Source organism: Gigantopelta aegis, chromosome 7 (genome assembly GCF_016097555.1).
Source record: "Gigantopelta aegis isolate Gae_Host chromosome 7, Gae_host_genome, whole genome shotgun sequence".
Lineage (NCBI taxonomy): Eukaryota > Metazoa > Mollusca > Gastropoda > Neomphalida > Peltospiridae > Gigantopelta > Gigantopelta aegis.
This window is the reverse complement of record NC_054705.1, coordinates 13,929,668-13,949,692: the sequence shown is the minus strand read 5'-3', so window position 1 is coordinate 13,949,692 and position 20,025 is coordinate 13,929,668. Positions and strand designations below refer to the sequence as shown.

The following is a 20,025-nucleotide window of genomic DNA, read 5'->3' as shown; positions in this document are numbered from 1 at the left end:
ACCACACACTTAATATTTATTTGATAATTCATGCCAGAACGTCCAGAGAGCTGACAATCTGAAGTGTTAATGTCTACTTCTTTACAAAAATTATAGTCCACAAATCTGCTTTTCAAAATTAATTTTTCGAGAGGGTGGGGGTGGGTGGGTGGAGGCACAGATGGAGATATACATGTAAAACGAATGACGCAATGCTATATAATTTGACAAACATATAGAATTGCTTTTACTTATTTATTTTTAAAAACAAAACCCATTATTTTGGGACAAAGCCAGTTCTGGTTGTCAGCTCTCGATTTACACGAAGACCAATAACGTGCGCATAAGAACGTTTTGTGTTGTAACAGTATGTGGACATGGATAATAACGATAACTTGAATAGTTTTCACATTCAGGTTTTGAGAAAAAAAACCCACACCCACAAAAACCAAGTTTTGTCAGTAGTACATAATAATAATAATAATAATAATAATAATATAATCATTAATTTGTGAAGAAAAAAAAAAGATATGTTTTATTTAACGACGCACTCAACACATTTTATTTACGGTTATATGGCGTCAGACATATGGTTAAGGACCACACAGATTTTGAGAGGAAACCCGCTGTCGCCACTTCATGGGCTACTCTTTCCGATTAGCAGCAAGGGATATTTTATTTGCGCTTCCCACAGGCAGGATAGCACAAACCATGGCCTTTGTTGAACCAGTGATGGATCACTGGTCAGTGCAAGTGATTTAAACCTACCCAGTGAGCCTTGCGGAGCACTCTCGCAGGATTTGGAGTCGGTATCTGGATTAAAAATCCCATGCCTCGACTGGGATCCGAACCCAGTACCTACCAGCCTGTTGGCCGATGGCCTAACCACGACGCCACCGAGGCCGGTACATTAATTTGTAACGGCCACTATGTATCAAGTTTAAGAATGATCATATTAAAACCATGAGACATATTAATTACCGTTAAATTATGCATTACGACAGTTGGCAAATGCTGCGTTTATTAAAACCATGCTAACAATTGGGCAGTTTTAGGGAAATTGAAAAGGCAATACCTCGTGATCAGAATCTATGCGCCAGGCCTCGGCGGCGAAGTGGTTAAGCCATCAGACTACAGGCTGGTAGGTACTGGGTTCGGATCCTAGTCGAGGAATGGGATTTTTAATCCAGATACCGACTCCAAACTCTCAGTGAGTGCACCGCAAGGCTCAATGGGTAGGTTTAAACCACTTGCACCGACCAGTGATCCATAACTGGTTCAACAAAGGCCATGGTTTGTGCTATCCTGCCTGTGGGAAGCGCAAATAAAAGATCCCTTGCTGCCTATCGTAAAAGAGAAGCCTGTGTGGTGACAGCGGGTTTCCTCAACAAAAAAAAAAAGTGTCAGAATGACCATATGTTTCACATCCAATAGCCGATGATAAGATAAAAAATCAATGTGTTCCAGTGGCGTCGTTAAATAAACCAAACCTTTTTTTACTATGCGCCAGATAAAACGGAAACAATAGTCAAAGAGTAAGTGCATGTATTTACATAAACCTTATTTTGAAATTACTACGTATAATTGTGTTTCCCCCAGACTAAGAAACAGAACAGGCTGCCGACCTATTGAGAGAGAGGTATGACAATGTATGCTGAACATTTTTTAAATGAGGGATAGATTATTTCAGTCGATAAATTTCAACACAGTTTGTAATTGTGATATATTTTCATTAACAATATTAAATAAAGTACTGCAATACATTTAATAATGACGGCAATGGCATAACTACCATAACAGCGAAAACAAAAACAAAACAAAAACATATTAAAAACCCCCAAAACAAACCAAATCAAAACAAAGACAATTATTTACACTTAAAACAACTAGCTGCTATAAGTTGCTTTTAAAAATAGATTTTTAATATGTTGGACAAAATTCAAAAAAGAAGGCACGCCCATGTCATGATATCCTGGGAAATGGGACCAGACTATATACCTTTTTATTATTATCCTCAAAATACTTATATTCCTCTAATCCTACTTGATCTTACACTTTTACTTACAACCAATTTCAGGCTAACTCCACACCATTAACAGAGCCAAAATATATCTCAAGTCGCAATATATTACTTGTTTAATGCCTGAATTATCAGTCATAATATATATATATATAATTTCTGCCTTGAATTGTTAACATCAGCGGAATATAAACAATGCTAATTAATATATCAGTTTGAGTTTCAACGCAATTCTCTCCCAATGTAGCAAGAGATTAATTAATTAACACAAGAGATATTTATTCTGTGTTATATAACTGTAAAAAACTGAAAAGATTATAGGGACAGCAGGTAAGCACATAAAGAGATAGCGAGTATACACCAGGGGCTGCAGAGTGCAACATAAAGAGATAGAGAGTATACACCAGGGGCTGCAGAGTGCAACATAAAGAGATACAGAGTATACACCAGGGGCTGCAGAGTGCAACATAAAGAGATAGAGAGTATACACCAGGAAATGCAGAGTGCAACATAAAGAGATAGAGAGTATACACCAGGGGCTGCAGAGTGCAAAATAACGAGATAGAGAGTATACACCATGGGTTGCAGAGTGCAACATAAAGAGATAGAGAGTAAACACCAGGGGCTGCAGAGTGCAACATAAAGAGATAGAGAGTAAACACCAGGGGCTGCAGAGTGCAACATAAAGAGATAGAGAGTATACACCAGGGGCTGCAGAGTGCAACATAAAATAGACATGGTGCAACACCCTTCTATTTTGCATTTGGAGAAACATTATTATATGAAAAGTTTGTTTAGTTTAACGACACCACTAGAACACATTGATTTATTAGAATATCGGCTATTGAATATCAAACATATGGTCATTTTCACACAGTTATAGAGAGAAAACCCACTACATTTTTTCATTAGTAGCAAGGGATAGCACATACCACGGCCTTTGATATATACCAGTCGTGGTGCACTGGCTGGAACGAGAAATAGCCCAATGGGCTCATCAACGAGGATCAATCCCAGACCGACCGCGCATCAGGAGTGAGCTTTACCACTGGGCTATGTCCCGCCCTTTATTATATGAAGCAGCAATATTAGGTATATTAAATATATTTCACCATTTAAAATAGATCATCCATATTAATGTTCTTTATCTGATCATGATCTCATTCAATATGCTGCAGCTGTACGTGCTAATGACACTGCAATTATCCAGCCATTACAAAGCTTTAGACAAGACGACATGCAAATTGCACCAGGGCAGATGACAAAATCTAGTTGGGATTGGGAGGCGACGTTTCAGCTCTAAAGCCAAATATCACCTCCCTATACAGGGCAAAATATGTTTCTTATGTTCTCTGGTTGCTATATTATTAGGCAATTCTGCACTTACTAGTCACTCACTTTGACTACTAAATATGACATTACAGTTATGCAAACATACAAAATGTTTCACACAGTTTAAAGAGTTGGCATTGATACCTCACCATTATAAACTGTGTAATAAAACAATTATCAAAACCATCTGCAAATAGCAAAAATAAACTTAGCAAATACCATAATATATATGTATAAAGGTTGTGACCCCTATAAGCATGTTATCATATACAAATTTGATCATAGCACTTTAAAAACATGATTACATGAAAATAGCAAAAACAATAACTGGTTGTATAACAAACTGGTGGGTTCACTGCAATAATGTCAATTCATTTCACGTATGATGTTTACAGTAAGTCTCCCCAATTCGACGACTGCATCTGCCATGACAGTCTTGCTAATGTTCCTCGTTTTAATCTAGATCATTGTTTCTGTTTAACTGAAAAAAAAACCCAAACCAATGAAATATGAATACAAACTGAGGTCCATACAATGTGTCACTGTAATGGTTCCAGATATTAGTAACTTGGCTGTTGCGTTTTATGCAAACACTCCAGGCTTCATTGTTTAACCATCCACCCCCACTCCCAGTGTGCCCATGCGATAAGACGGCACTGCCCAACCCCACCCCTAAGTGGTGGAAGTCCCACACAACAACCAACAAAATGGCTGAATTGTTATACTGTAAATCAGGAAATTTTAGCGAGCATAAAATATATTAGTGAATTTAGGTGTTATAAAATACTAATATTTCATGATACCAAATTATAAAAAGAGACACGCGAGTACAAAACACTGTTCCAAAAAACGTTTGTGTGATTGTTTGGCTGGTGATTAATTTAACATACAACAATGGTTATTGGTACATGCTATTGATTAAATTATAAGTATAGCAAAATACAATAGTTAGTTAGCATGCACAATACTGCAATTGTTTGCCAAATTGTTGTCAGTACTCTACATAATGTCAAAATACATTAAACGTATTCTTTCAGCCACACCTACAACTTAAGCTTACTTTTTTAATGTATGGTATGCTGACATCGCTAATGTTGTACGGTCTAAGTACTTATAATGTACTATGTCATCATCATAATCACTTATATAGGTTTTGGATTTTTTTTCGCTATAGTATTAAATGTATGTCATTTATGGTTATTGCAATAATTTACACTCATTTTAGACAGATGCATGTCCAGTATTATTCTTATTCGAATCTTATTGTTACTGTTCATTAATGTACAATTTAAACATGTAAGTACTTGGTCATTTTTACAAATACTTATACAAACATCTAGAATTTGCTTTGAGCAAGGTGTATATATACATGGACCCTTAAATTATGAAACAAAAATGCTAATAAAAAGATAATGAAACTCATCGCCAATATCATTTACGTCGCATAGTGTACAAAGTGTCTCATCTATAGGTATGTTATTCCAACGACCAGTTTCAACGGGTAAATAATGGTTAGACATTCAAAATTTTATGATAACTGACCACAGCTTTTCAGGAAGTATACCAAAATAATTTTCAAGAAGTATTTTTTTCAAGAGGTATATAGCTTGTAACCTTTCCCTCTCGATGATTGTGATAAGTTATTTCTCCATATTTGTAAATATTGATCGTATTGCCTTTGTTTGATTTTTTTGTGAGAGACACTTTACATATATGAAAGATTGAGATAACCATATATCGCTCATTCCTAAGTTATTCAAAATGTTTTTGATAGCGATGATCCAGTTATAGTTGATTCCATTAGTAAGATGATCATTTAACATAGTTTTGTATAATAAGAAAGATAGTTTTTATTCTTTTCCAGATATAAGCTGTGCCCAGTAGCATATCATTCTTCTATGTATAAGTAATTCAATTGGCATTCTTCCTAGTGCTCCGTATAACATGAAAAATGGCGTTGCTTTCATAGCAGGTAAAATATGTCGAAAGAAATTCATTTGTACAGAGTTAAATATATAATTTCCGTGGACCAGACCAGCATTATTAGTGGCAGTGATCGAGGACAGCTGGTGTGTGACACATACACTGCGCCATGGATGAAATTGAGACAGCCCAGAAGACAGCCGGAGGAGACTGTCAGACCAGGATTGAAGTTATTCATATTAAAATGATAGTAATGGTACGCAGAGGCTGACAGATGAAAAAGAATGAACATGCGAGCCAGCCTTGATGGGAATTTAACCAGTTATCGACTTGATAGTCCAACAGCTCACTGACAAATACAGTAACGTACTTTTAGAACGAGCACACTTACAACAAACTACCGGTTAGAACGAACTGATTGTAAAGTCCCCTTTCCCCCCGTTTATAGTGTTAATAAATTTTAATGTATATAACGAACTATTTATAGCGCATTAACTGTTAAAACGAACCAATTTGTTTGTCGAAATTGTGAATTCCAGTGTAAATTAGTGTATATACAGTGAACCGATCATATTTTTGTAAATCTTATTTGTATCTTATCAGTCAGTAGCATTAACGGCAATACATCCAAAACGACTGTACTGATATTGGTGATAATAAATGGAATATTTTTTTTAAAAACCCACTAATTCTTGTATTTATATTTGAAAAAAATCCAAAATGGCCGACTTCCTGAATAAAAACGGGTAACTTCCGCAAATGTGTATAACGAACCGATGTGTCTCGTCCCTTGCTGTTCGTTATAAGAGTACTTTACTGTACAAGAAAGGAATGTTTGTTTAATTGCACCTCAGCACATTTTAAACTACTGCTATGAAGGTGTTTTTGACATGTTCATTTTGTCATTTTGGTTAATAGAGATGAAGCCCACTACTCCATATTTCCAGTACCACCATGATGACATCTGATATACCGGTCAAGTGGCGCTGGTTAGAATGTGGGAGGTGGAGGGGATTAGCCCAATGAGGCTGGTCGACTCTATGATCGATTAAACTTCAAGTACCACTGAGCTTTGATGGATACTTGACACAGATACATGTACATCTATTTATTTTCTATTTTTAACATATATTCTCCAGGAATGTATGTATAAATCAATGGATGTTTAACAACACACGGGCACAAAGACGAAAACTCAGCTATCAGTCAAAAGGTATATAAATGGACCGGCCTCGGTGGCGTTGTGGTTAAGTCATCGAACAAAAAGCTGGTACGTACAGGGTTCGGCGCTCGGTACCAGCTCCCACTCAGATCGAGTTTTAACAACTCGATGGGCCACTACACCCTCTTCTCTCTCACTAACCACTAACAATTAACCCACTGTCCTTGATTGAAAATACAAACATTTTATGGTCAAAACACTGGAGGTATGATGAATAATTAATTAATTCTTAAAATATATTTCAACAATTTACAGTATTTGTATTTTATTTAATATTTTATCATTAAAATTTGTCTTGTTTTTAAACATTAGTTTAATGAAACCCAGTTCAAAGTTATATCAATGAAAAAACCTAATGATACACAGCATAAAGTAGACATTTTTCAAACAAGAATACATTTGGTAAAATATTAAAAATAGTATATAGCTGTTATATTAAAAATAAAAAAATCATGATCAAACTAAAAAAACACACACACACACGCACACACATACATACATATGTAGAGATTATTATACGAGCCTGTGTGGCGTACTGATTTTACGAAACGAGTTTCAGAATTTGTGTATTGCCCGAGCGAGAGCTAGGGTAATACATGAATCCTGACACAAGTTTAAACAAATCAGTACGACTCACACGCGAGTGTAATAATTTCTTTATTATCCATATTATTATTGTTGCTTTCTTTATAGATAACAAAACCCAACACAAAATGTTTCAGCCACATCTAAAAGGAGACGACGAAATGACGTCCTATTTCAAATGCACAGTCTGAACTACGACTGGAGAAGCAACGTTATGTTATGACGTCGCTTCCCCAAATTACGTCATTACACTTGTTATTACACGTGTTCTTCGTATGATTATTATTAACTCGGTTATGATGAACCATATGGATAATATATATATATATATATATATATATATATATATATATATATATATATATATACACACACACACACATATGACATGTGTAAGTGTCACAGAACAATGCGTGCATAACTAATTAACACTACTGCCATGAACAAACTCGACAAGAATGTTGTCATGCAGCACAGTCAACACTACAGACATTAAATCATCCCGCATTACAACTTGGTATGAAATACAGACATTATTACGCTAGTTGTGAAGTAAATGTGGTCTACAAGTTGATGTGTTCCCTCATTTCTTTCCATTAGTATATATAGCAAATATATATAAAATACAGTGTAATAATAATAAGAAGAATCCTAACGCAATATAGGGATCCACCGTTTAAGCTTCCCCAATAAATATAATACAAAGGTGGTCATAAGGTGTCTAAGCTACAAGAATCAGCATCTAACAAATGTGTACATTAATTCATATCGATCAGTTATTTCTTTTAAAGCGTGGGGCAACATGACGGCGGTGGCGACGGCGAGGGCGCTGGTTATGGCTTTCCTAGTTTTCGGGGGTGGCACGACGTCTTCATGCTGTAGTGTTTCTTCCTCTTCCACATCAGGTGATGGTTCTTTCGCAGTCGTTTCTTTGTTCTTGGATTTTAGGATTAGAAAATAGAAACCCAACCTCATTAAATCTTGTTTCATCATAACCCTAGATACATGAACACACACACACGCACACACGCACGCATGCACGCACGCACAAACACATTGTAATTAGCTACGAAGTAATGAGTTCTCATTAATGTATCTAGCATTTCCCCCAAAAGGCTTTATTTTTAGATTTGACATGACTTATACACTTGCATCCCTTATTATATAACATTTAGTGAAATATCTTAAAATATTAGTGAAACAAAAGTGTTGTCAGTCACTTACTGACGATAACACATTTTAGAGTGAAAATTTCACAATTTCACTAAAATGTGTTATCATTACTGCAGAAAGTGTTATCTTCACTGTAAGAAAGCCGGAACTGTTTTGCTGCTGGCATTTTAAATATAAAGGATCCCACAGATAGCAGCAAGAAATAATGACTGCATCAAAAATCAATTCATATTGTCAGAAGTTGACTGGGAACATATAGGCAGCACATTCAACACTACAGACATTCAATCATCCCACATTACAACTTGGTATGAAATACAAACATTATTACGCTAGTTGTGAAATAAATGTGGTCTACAATATGATGTGTTCCCTCATTTCTTTCCATCAGTATATATAGTAAATAAACAATATATATAAAGTACAGTTTAATAATAATAAGAAGAATCCTAACACAATACAGGGATCCACCGTTTAAGCTTGTTCCCCAATAAATATAATACAAAGATGGTCATAAGGTGTCTAAGCTACAAGAATCAACATCTAACAAATGTGTATATTAATTCATATCAGTCAGTTATTTCATTTAAAGCGTGGGGCAAGAGGATAGCGGCGGCGGCGGCGGCGAGGACGCTGGTTATGGCTTGTCCTAGTTTTCGGGGGTGGCACGACGTCTTCATGCTGTACTGTTTCTTCCTCTTCCACATCAGGTGATGGTTCACATGGTTGCTCTTTCGCAGTCGTTTCTTTGTTCTTGGACTTTAGGATTAGAAAATAGAAACCTAACCTCATTAAATCTTGTTTCATCATAACCCTAGGTACATGAACACACACACACGCACGCACACATGCATGCACGCACACACGCAAGCAAGCACGCACGCACGCACGCACGCACGTACACATTGTCCTTAGCTACAAAGCAATGAGTTCTCATTAATGTAGCTAGCATTTCCCCCTAAATTCTTTATTTTAAGATTTGAGTGAACATTTCACTATTTCACTAAAATGTGTTATCATCACTGCAGAAAGTGTTACCTTCACTGTAAGAAAGCCGGAACTATTTTGCTGCTGGCATTTTAAATATAAGGGTAAATTGCCAGAAGTTATATAATAAATAGAATATTTCATGTTTTTTGGTCAGTATGATTTATATCTCATCTCGTGAAGTTTGCAATCATATCACAAACTTCTCTCGATGAGAATGCTCGAAACCTCTGTCGTATATGAACATGTTAAAAACTTACGCAACTCGATGAGATATAAATCATATGTGTAAAAAAACCCATGAAATATCCTCTATATATCAAATGAATGAACGCGATCACATTTCATTAGACATTAATACTAAATAAAAAGTTGTTGTTCTTTCTACGACACCCTAGAGTACATTGATTTATTAATCATCGGTTATTAGAGGTTAAACATTTGTTAATTCTGACATGTAGTATTCAGAGGAAACCAAATAACTAATGTTTGTAACAGATTGGAAAGTAATTTTTTATTTATTGGTTTCAACTGGTTTCCTATTAGTATCAGTACTATCTGTGCAACCAAACCCATACAGGACATAATAGCGACCACTTCCCCAGTCTACCGAACAGTCTAAAACTATTCGGAATGCCTCGCCCAGTTTTGATTATGTATTAGGAAAATCTCGACAACGTAAATGTATTTGTAGGTTCAATCGGAACACCATGTCCGTCTATACTTTACGTTTAGTTACAATCGGAACAACTCGTCACATTCCGCTACGCTATGTTTGAAAAAAAGATTAATTTTTTTTACAAGTCTGAGGTTTTCCGAAGTTATATTGTGTTGGAACGTTTTCATTTCTTACAGAATATACTGAGTCTACTATACCAAACACCCATTCGTCACTGCGAACGAACGATGTCAACACAGATTGCTGTCAGCTTAGTATGTTTTTAATTTTTCGTCATACGGCCATAAAAGCACCTTATTCATTCCAAGACCGAGCCTTGGTAAAACATTCCAGATGTTTGATTGTGTGGGTCCCGTGACAACATATGAATGAATGAATGAATGAATGAATGAATGTTTAACGACACCCCAGCACGGAAAATACATTGCCTATTGGGTGTCAAACTATGGTAATGCAAACAAATAAAGTGATGATCAAAATCAATATAAAAATTCAAGATTTAAATAAAAACAGTACAGAACTGTGCAAAAATACAAATATCACAGATAGATACTGACTTTTACTCAAAATTTCAATTGTATCTCGAAGAAAATAAGGGGATGTGTGCTGTATTAGCCATTCTCAAAGAGAATGTTACACCCCTGGCACCGCAGTGAGGATACAGTAGGGGCGTGACAGAAAAAGAAAACAGCTTTCTATGAAAAACATGTTTTGAAAACTAAAAAAAATACTTTGGCTAAAGACGATGTTTCAGTAGTATAGACCTATCCTTAGTAACGTCACGCTACTGTAGCGCTGCTAGTTAACAGTTCTTCCGCTATGGGCTATAGTGGCTCTGTATAGTGGATCTGTATGTGAGTTAGATAAAACCCCACTCAATACCCCAATACTAATGAGTTATTCACCAGTATGAAAAAGGAGCATATGATATTGCATCCCAGCTTTAGAGAGTCATATCTTGAAAACTTGTTGAGATATAGAGCGAGCAGTCGGGGCTCACACTGGAACACATTTTGGTTTAGCCAATTTTCAGAAAGAGTATTTCCTTGAAATGTTTTGAAATGTGGTTAATTTGAGGAATATTGTATTAGCCAAATTTTGTAGCCACTTTGTATAACAATTATCAGTTGGCTAAGTTGGCAATATATAGGGTGAGCCCTGAACAGTTGATATTATTTTGTTTGATATATGAAGATAGTTTTAGAATTTGTTTTAGCCACCGGCCTCGGTGGCGTCGTGGCAGGCTATTGGTCTACAGGCTGGTAGGTACTGGGTTCGGATCCCAGTCGAGGCATGGAATTTTTAATCCAGATACCGACTCCAAACCCTGAGTGAGTGCTCCGCAAGGCTCAATGGGTAGGTATAAACCACTTGCACCGACCAGTGATCCATAACTGGTTCAACAAAGGCCATGGTTTGTGCTATCCTGCCTGTGGGAAGCGCAAATAAAAGATCCCTTGCTGCTAATCGGAAGAGTAGCCCATGTAGTGGCGACAGCGGGTTTCCTCTCAAAATCTGTGTGGTCCTTAACCATATGTCTGACGCCATATAACCGTAAATAAAATGTGTTGAGTGCGTTGTTAAATAAAACATTTCTTTCTTTTGTTTTAGCCAACTCTGAGAGGCGTTGTATGGGAGATACCTGGATATTGCATGATTTGACTTGGGAGTGACCCTATATATTGCTGTTACTGAAGCTGTAATCAAGCCTACTGCTAAATTATGTAAAACTATTTCAGCTGAATTATATCTAATTTTATAGTCTTGAAATTCTGTAATATTATTTTTCATTTAGAAAAAAAGAGAAAATCCTTTTCAAAAGAAAATACACCAGGCCTTACTACTAAATTAATGTAAAACTATATCTGCTGAATTAAATCTAACCTGATATTCTTGGAACGTCTTTAATATCACTGGTTGAACTTTTTTACAATGCTGTTGTAAACTAAGGAAATCATGGCGAAGTTGTTCAGTTTTCTCCCAGCTGTGGTTATCCACGATGTTCTGCTGATCCGTCTGTACTTTGTCCCTATCTGACAACAGCTGGTCAATATCAGCCGATACATCAGCATAAGCCTTGGACTTCATCTCGGGATCGCATAGCTTGTTGTCATGTACAAAGATGCCAAGCCTACTAAGACAAAGCAGCATCTCATCTTCGTAATACAATTTCTTGAAGTGTTCAAACTGATTATTTTTCTCAATGTGTTCTTGTGATGTTTGATGTTTCTTTAAGGTTTCCAGTGATCTTGTGGCTTTCATGTAGTCTGCAATTGCAGGCAAAGATAGTGCAGCACTATCCATAGCATCAACATCATTCTGATTGCCGGAGCTTGAGACAGCTTCTTCACTTTCTGAGCTATTTAATGGAACTCCACAGACACCACAAAATGTCTCTTTAATATCAAATTCCTTAAGGATCTCCTGAACAACTCTCTTTGTTAAATGTCCAATACGATACTTCATGCTTATACTCTTGAATAAGCGCAGAATAATCTTAGAAGCCTCGTTTTCCTTGTCTTGTCTGTCCAGTTGCTCATGTTCTTTCTGAACTCTCTCACGATCTTGGACTGTCATTTCCTCTTCTTCCAGTACATCATTTTCTAGTTTGTTAGACTGAGAATTTGCATCAGAGAAATCTTTTCTTTCAGTATCCCTATTTCCAGCAGTACCGAAGACCAGAAACTCTTTAGGGAATCTAGACAAATCAGTCAACTGATGATGCTGTACTCCTTGTCGTCTTCTAGCATTCCAACTCCACCAGCAATCAAGCAGGTGTTCATTTTCTCTCTCATACAGCAGGTCTTGAAGAATAGCAGCTATGTCAGATGGTCCATTTGCTCTACCCACTGCCTGCAGTGTTGTGGACAGACGTCGTGGTACTGACATGGGCAGCTGTAAACCCTTGGTCGTCTTCATGATATCATCTTCACAGAGGGCTGGAAGAAAGAATCCAATATTCACCAAGAAAACCATTGTTAGCACCAAGCATCTTTCAGCAGCCAAATAGTCATCTTTGTTTTCCATAAAATAGAGTTGAAGTAAACTCATGTGCGATCCGCGACCACAAACCACCTCAACTATTGTCTGAAGATGATCCTGAAAACCCTGAAACGTGTTATAGTTAGGTTTGAACAAGTGGACAAGTTCTTGGATTGGGCAACTTTGTTTGGCGAAGGACAAATCTACAAAGTCAACTGCAGCCAGGTATGTGGCAGGTAGAACAAAGCGAGTGCCAGGAGCTGTCTTGGCCAGAAGGAACATAGACAGAGAGACAAAGCTTTCAAGCCAGAACAACATTAAAGCTTTATTGGGTAGCATAACTGGTTGATTTCTTTTTGAAAGAATATTCAAAAATATTGTGAATTTTATTATGGAAGCCACAGGTTCCGCTGGACTGCTTTGCAGGCATTTCATGGCTTGAAGAAATCTATTGGCAACGCATTCAACTGTAGAGTTTTCTTCATAAATAAATAAAGCAGAAAGTGATTTGCCAAGCCATTCTGGTGGCTGTGTCATGACTTGTTTTTCAAGTTGTTGGCAGTATCGAGTCACATCCAAGTTCAATTTGAACAAAGAAGCAAAAAATGCAATGCGCAAAACCCAGTCTGTGCTGTGACATCTCTCTTTGGTGGAAGAATTAAACCAGAGATTTTTCAAGTACTTCTCAATCTGTCGAGACACATTTCTGTCGTACCATCCTCTGTGATGATGTCGGACAGCTGCTGACAAGAATTGGGGATGATGATGCAGAGGCATAAGGAAGTCCAACAGTCGTTCACATGAATCAAATTGTGTGTCTTTTTTTAAAAGGGGGCCAATTTCCTTGGACAATTTAGGTATGTTTAGATTTTGTACCATGTTGACTCCTGTTTGTACAATGGAACTCAAACTGACATCCCACAGAAAGAGATCCATGGCATTAAAAGATGCAAATCGAGTGTACACTTGATGCATGTAAGGGCAGACATCTTCATCTTCACATTCTGATCCCTCAAGATAAGCCTTGCACTGTAAATTATGTGGGACCTGTTGTCGAAAAGCAGACTCAACTGTGTTCAACCATTCTTTCATTTGACCAATCAGAAAGTGACAGAGAGAGATACATATCTGAATCCTTTTCTTTTAATAACTGCTTCTTTCTTTGTCATGTCTCCCGCCAAATCTTTAATTACTTTTATGCATCGAGGTTTCTCATTAGGATGAATTTCTAACTGTGAAGATTTTGCATCGGTTTCATATAAACCAAAGTACCTGTAGTAGAGCTTAGCTCTAGCTTTGTCTTGATACGATGACTGCTTGATAAGTGTTTTAATAACGCGAAAGATCATCTCAATCCCTAAGATTATAGTAACGTAATCCTCAAATTCAAATTCCTCATTCGACAAATCCATAACAACCTGTATGGCTTCCACTTGTCCAGCTTCATTTGAATATGGCCTCTCTGCTTGAAATAATTTCACTGCACGTTTGGCCATGTCCTTGTCCCTGTTGATGTTAGCTAAAACCATAAGAGCTTTTGCCTGTCCACTTTTTTCATGAGCTGCTTCGAATGATTCAACAGCTTTGTTTAGATGTTTGACAACTTCCTCCATCATGTTAGTTTTGTCTTTTAGAGATTGTGCCATGATGAAATGACATTCTCCAATTATAGCTCTGTCTCGTCCTTTCTCTGCAGCTGTTAAAGCCTTCGCTGGTTCCCCATTCTTCAACATTAACTGAGCAGCTTCTTTTGTTTTACCTGAAACACAAAGAAAGATGACATCTAGTTTTAGGTCAATGCTAAATATTCCTTCTGATTTTAGGTGAGAATTGGAATCTGTTCTAATCATCAAGTAGGCTTAAGAAAGCTTAAGTCCATATCATTTTGTCACTTCCAGCTAGTGCTATGTATACAGAATACTTATTTTCGCTAGGTAATAATTTCTACAAAACAAGTGAACTTTCCTTGGTGTCTAACGAAATGAAAGTGAGATTAGCGTAAAATCTGACAATTAATTTCAAGACAACACAACGAGATATGGGAATCCACAGAGCGAAGACCAGGGAAGATGACGTCGCTTACCGAAATGACATCATTTAGAAACCAGGACCCCGTTCCACAAAGCGATCTTAGCCGTGCAGTTATGGTGATCTTAGGGCCAAGATCGCTTCGTGGAATGGGGCCCAGGTGTGTACAGAATTTGTACCACACACCCACACCTTGACCCGGTGGGTAGTAATAATAGTATGCTACTTAGTATGTTTATATAACTTCTAAATGAACATGTTGGAGAAAAACAGACCTGTCAGCCTTTAGTGAAAAGAAAGCAGGAGAGTTTTAAAGCACATAATTTAACACAAAATGGCAAGTTTAAAAAATTGTATTACATTAACATTCTTAGATACTGGTGCAACCGCCAATCTGTTGACTTGTTTAATGCAAGAAATTAAGGCTGTAGAGGCCTCCCTTGTAGAGATTGTCACCGAGTGATGTATTAAAACTGATGCAACTTATAAGTTTTAAGAATAACTGGTTCTTTAAAAGGTTGGAAATAACTAATGTGAATTCATTATTGTCCTCTTCAAGATTCAAAACCCCACAACACTATAAATTAATGACTCCCAGCAAAAACAGAAAACAAATCGAAACAGGCCAATTAATTAAACTGTTATATGAGAGGTAATTGGAATTACATTATAATCCAATTCCAATTGATTTACGTCAGAAAGAATGACGTGGAATTACTAAAAAAACACACAATAATTTTGCTTTTTCCCGCCAAGATGGACACCATATTGTATTTAATCACAATGACGTATCACATAAAATTGGTCAATATATTTCAGTAAATAGTATTTAAAATGAATCATATTGGTTATTCTCTGCCAATTTTCATTATAATAAAATAAAATAAAAAGTTTTACATGAGAAATAATGACGTGGAATATCCAGAAAACAACATTTGTATAATGGCTGCCATGTTGGATTTGATCAGGATAGCATCATTACATCAAATTCATCCATAGACGTCAATAATTTTTGTGATTTCTTGCCAATTTCCATTTTGACAGACAGAATATAAGTGACCACAACTTTAAATTTGTTATCCCTACCCAATGTACCAGTTTGCCTGCAATAGGTCCAGAAGCTCTGTAATTTTAGAGTGCTAAAAAACATTTTCCCCAAACCCCACACATGGGGATTTTTTTTCTGAGATATTAATTACTACTATATGTCGTGTACTTTTTATGGAAAAACTAAAGACCATTTTTCTGTTTACCTGTAAAAGATCTCTTATTGCTTGTTGGTAAAAGTAGCCAATGTGATAACATCAGGTTACTTCTCTCACTCTCTAGCCCAATTGGTGTCATTACTCATAGCAAGCATTACTTTCCTTTTAACTCTGTCACTTTCGATGTATGGAGCATTTAATTGATTAAGTATAGGTTTCTAATACTCAAACCTTTCTTTACGAGGTAATCCACAGCATCATCATGGTAATTATGTTGGACAAGGATTTTTATTTTGTCATCAAAAGAAGACAATCGTTCTAATGCAGCAGTCATCTTTGTCTTGTTGCCCTGACGAGCATGCAGCTCAGCTGACTTGTAAGTGAGTCTCTCTTCAGTGTATGCGTCTTGAGGCTGATGGTCCAGTATCACCTGGGGCATGGTCTGTCTTTTAGACATCAATTCCTGAAATACAAGTTCACAAGTGAAATCACTCGCATCATTAATCTGATCCCATGTATGCAATGAATGAATATTTAAAGATGCCCCAGAATGAGAAACACACTGGGTGCATGTCAAACAAATGATGACCAACATCAAGACAAGGGTTGTAAAACGTATCAGTGAAACGCAGTTTAATCAGTTGTGAAGGAGTCTCATTCATTAAATACTATTAAGCATATCGACATACAATAAAAAAAATTCAAATGCTATGGTCCAAACAATCATTCATGGAAACGTTGTATTAATCTGTGGTAGCAAAACTAATTGCACTGAACTATCAACATAAAATGAACGCGAATACTGATGAGGTACATGACAAGGACAAATATTTCCTGTAATGTGTGTGTATGTGTATGTGCATGTGTATGTGTATGTATGTAAGCATTGTTCTATGATACATGTCATATCTTTTTTCCATTCCATATATATATGTATGTCTGTGTGTCTATATATATATATATATATATATATATGGTATATATATATATATATATGGTGTATTGTATTCTCGAGTAACTATTAACTGATAACAATAATAACAACAGTAAAATAGAGCAATTGTTTGAAATAATAAACGACCTTGACATTAACAAAGCATTGGTTTTTAAATTACGGTAAGCGTGTTAAGATTTACTGCTGTTGGAAATTTGTGGATAATTGTACACGTGGATTGTTGAATTGTGAATTTTAAAATTATTTTTGTTATGTGACTTTTATTTTTTGGTACATCTGAATCATTTAAGAAAACCATTTTCGTTCCCTGAGGCAAATTGTACAGGTTGTGAGTTTGTTTTCGCGGAGTTTAGGGGAATCAGTGCTGATGTTTCGTCAACATTAATTCCATGAATAATTGAGGAATATTTTACTTTTTTGCCTTTCTGAGGAGTCTGCATTATAACTCCAAACACTCGCTTCACTGCGATGCCCCGAAATGTTTACGATTTCCCCAAGTTTCTTCCCCAGCATGTGTCAAACGGGTTATAGTTGTGGCAGACGTTTTGACTGACGTCTGGCATTGTTGTTGACAAACAAATGTGCGCGTATGAATACATGTGACGTAGGTAGCACCTGGAAATTTGCGACCGGTGTAACGGAGGTTTTACCACCTGAAATTTTATTAGAGATCCAATCAGACTGGTTCTTAAAAAAATGTTGAATTAGAATAATGAGCAATCTTGAAATTTATAAAGAGCAAGTTCACAACCAAGGTGTTATTTCATTAAGGATATACACCCCCTCCCCCCCCCCGTCTGTCTCTCTCTCTCTCTCTCTCTCTCTCTCTCTCTCTCTCTCTCTCTCTCTCTCTCTCTCTCTCTCTCTCTCTCTCTCTCTCTCTCTCTCTCTCTCTCTCTCTCTCTCTCAAGAGGTCAGACTAAGCCAACAGCAAAGACTGATGAGAATAGCACGTGTTTAGCACAGATGGCCACAGAAGACAATCACCTGTGATAGAGATACAAGAACTAGGATATATGGGACCTCATGTGAGATACAAAACTATACTCTCTCTGTTTTGAAATTAGATCTGTATGCTACATTTACTTTCATTTCTGGCGTGTTGAAAGTTGGGGGCGGGTTGGAGGACTTGGGGTGGGTTGGAGGAGGGGGAGGCTTTTTATTTTCTAAATATATATTAATTATAAAGAACAATTAATCTGAGAGTACTTTTCTAAACAAACCATGTCTAATGTACTAAGCCTAACAAAATTTCATATCCTAAGTTCAAGGGCCATAACTGTGTTAAAAATAGGCAAATCCTTGCGAACAGTACACGATAAAACTATACACAATATTCCTGCTCAATATCTGAGGCACTGCGAAAAAGAGTGCAGAAAACAGTTATAAGTGGGACAGACAGACAGACAGACAGACGTAGACAAAACCTATAGTTCGCTCCGTTTGGATCAGCAGGGAACTGAACAAATTTGTTTATACAGTGAAACCTCTCAAAACCGTACCCTCTGTAAACCAGAATTCCCTCAAAACCGGACGTTTTTTGTGGTCCCTTTTTAAATATCTGTATATAAGAGAACCTCTCTAAACCGGATACCTCTTACAACTGGACATTTTACTTGGTCCCTAGGTTGTCCGGTTTAGAGGAGTTTCACTATACCACACATCTCCACTCTACATATTTTTCCTACGGTTTTTTTTTTCCTTTTTTTCATATTTGATTGTGGTGAAACAAAAAGTATGGCAATGTCACATAATTGTTTAATTCCAAATCCATGCACTGTAATAAAAAAATTAATGTCTCAGATAATACTGTTGGAGACCATTCATCCATCAATCTAGTAATTTTTCAGCCTAAAATTGTTCTATTAAAAAAACTATCAAAAAATAAATAACCGTGTATCTTCGCAAACAGTCGATCGCTTTATCATACATCTCCTCTTTGTAAAGAATATCAACTGCCTTGTTGTAGTGTCCAAGCTTTTCATAGCATTGACTACAGTCTAGTGGTTTCTTCGATCGTTGATACATCCTAGCAGCTTCCGTAAACTGTAAGCAAAATGGAAAAACAAAGTGAACGGAAACATGAAAAGTACAATAACTAGAATGTATCTTGCATGTTAAATGCTAAATAGTGAAAACGTAACTCAATGCATATAACTGCTATATCATTTTGAAATATATTCCTTAGTCCCTCAACATTTGAGGTGGCAATCGGCAATGCCCCTGCCAAAGCTACTGTAAAATAGGTTTTGTGGCGACATTTTAACGCCATCATGAAACGGAGAGGGGACAAAATGTCTCTACTCAGAACACCTTGGCCAATTATAAATATCCACGGTAGCCTTGTATACGCCCAGCTAGTGATGTTCCAATGATCGATTAAAATCAAGAATTGATCGGATTGGATCTTACGATGTGATGATCGATTATAAAAATACATAATCCACTGTGTGGGAAAACGTTATCTGTAATTGTTCCTCCAGTTTATATGATAACATTGATGTAAATATACAGTGGTTTGGGTCTATTTTCTTGAGTATATAAAGAAACATTATATTAACTAGTTAATAAAGGTGCGATTAGCCATTTGCAGAGTGCACATCACAATAGGTACAGGGTACTAATAAATTCAAATCCTTCTTATGTTCATATAATTCTAACCGATTGTATAATCGAAAGTTGATCGTTTGGTAGAAACCGATTATAACCAATGATCGATGATGAAATCCCAACCGACTCCCATCACTACGCTCAGCGCTAATTAAAAACCCCGCTTCACTTTCAACAGTTTTGCTTAGCACCAACAATAGTTTTGTCGTAATCAATGGAGCCCAGGCTACACATGTTATGAGACACGAGAAGCTGACGTTTATACACATTTTAAAAACACAATCATTTTATAAATCTGTGCATTGGCAATCACAACATGGGAGTTTTAAAAACAATGAAAGAAAT

The 20,025-nt window shown here is 36.6% G+C and overlaps 1 protein-coding gene across 1 annotated transcript in view; it reads right to left on the bottom strand.

Annotated features, from left to right (window-relative positions):
- Positions 1-8,750: 8,750 nt before the first annotated feature.
- Positions 8,751-20,025, bottom strand: part of LOC121377913 (TPR and ankyrin repeat-containing protein 1-like) — a 54,465-nt gene continuing 43,190 nt past the window's right edge. Inside the window, exons 11-15 of the mRNA XM_041506009.1 lie at positions 18,964-19,116; positions 16,347-16,578; positions 13,984-14,641; positions 11,785-13,180; positions 8,751-8,993 (exon numbers count right to left, since the gene is read on the bottom strand). Of these exons, the coding sequence (XP_041361943.1) occupies positions 8,817-8,993; positions 11,785-13,180; positions 13,984-14,641; positions 16,347-16,578; positions 18,964-19,116 (2,616 nt within the window). The 3' untranslated portion in view covers positions 8,751-8,816. The remainder of the gene's footprint in view (positions 8,994-11,784; positions 13,181-13,983; positions 14,642-16,346; positions 16,579-18,963; positions 19,117-20,025) is intronic.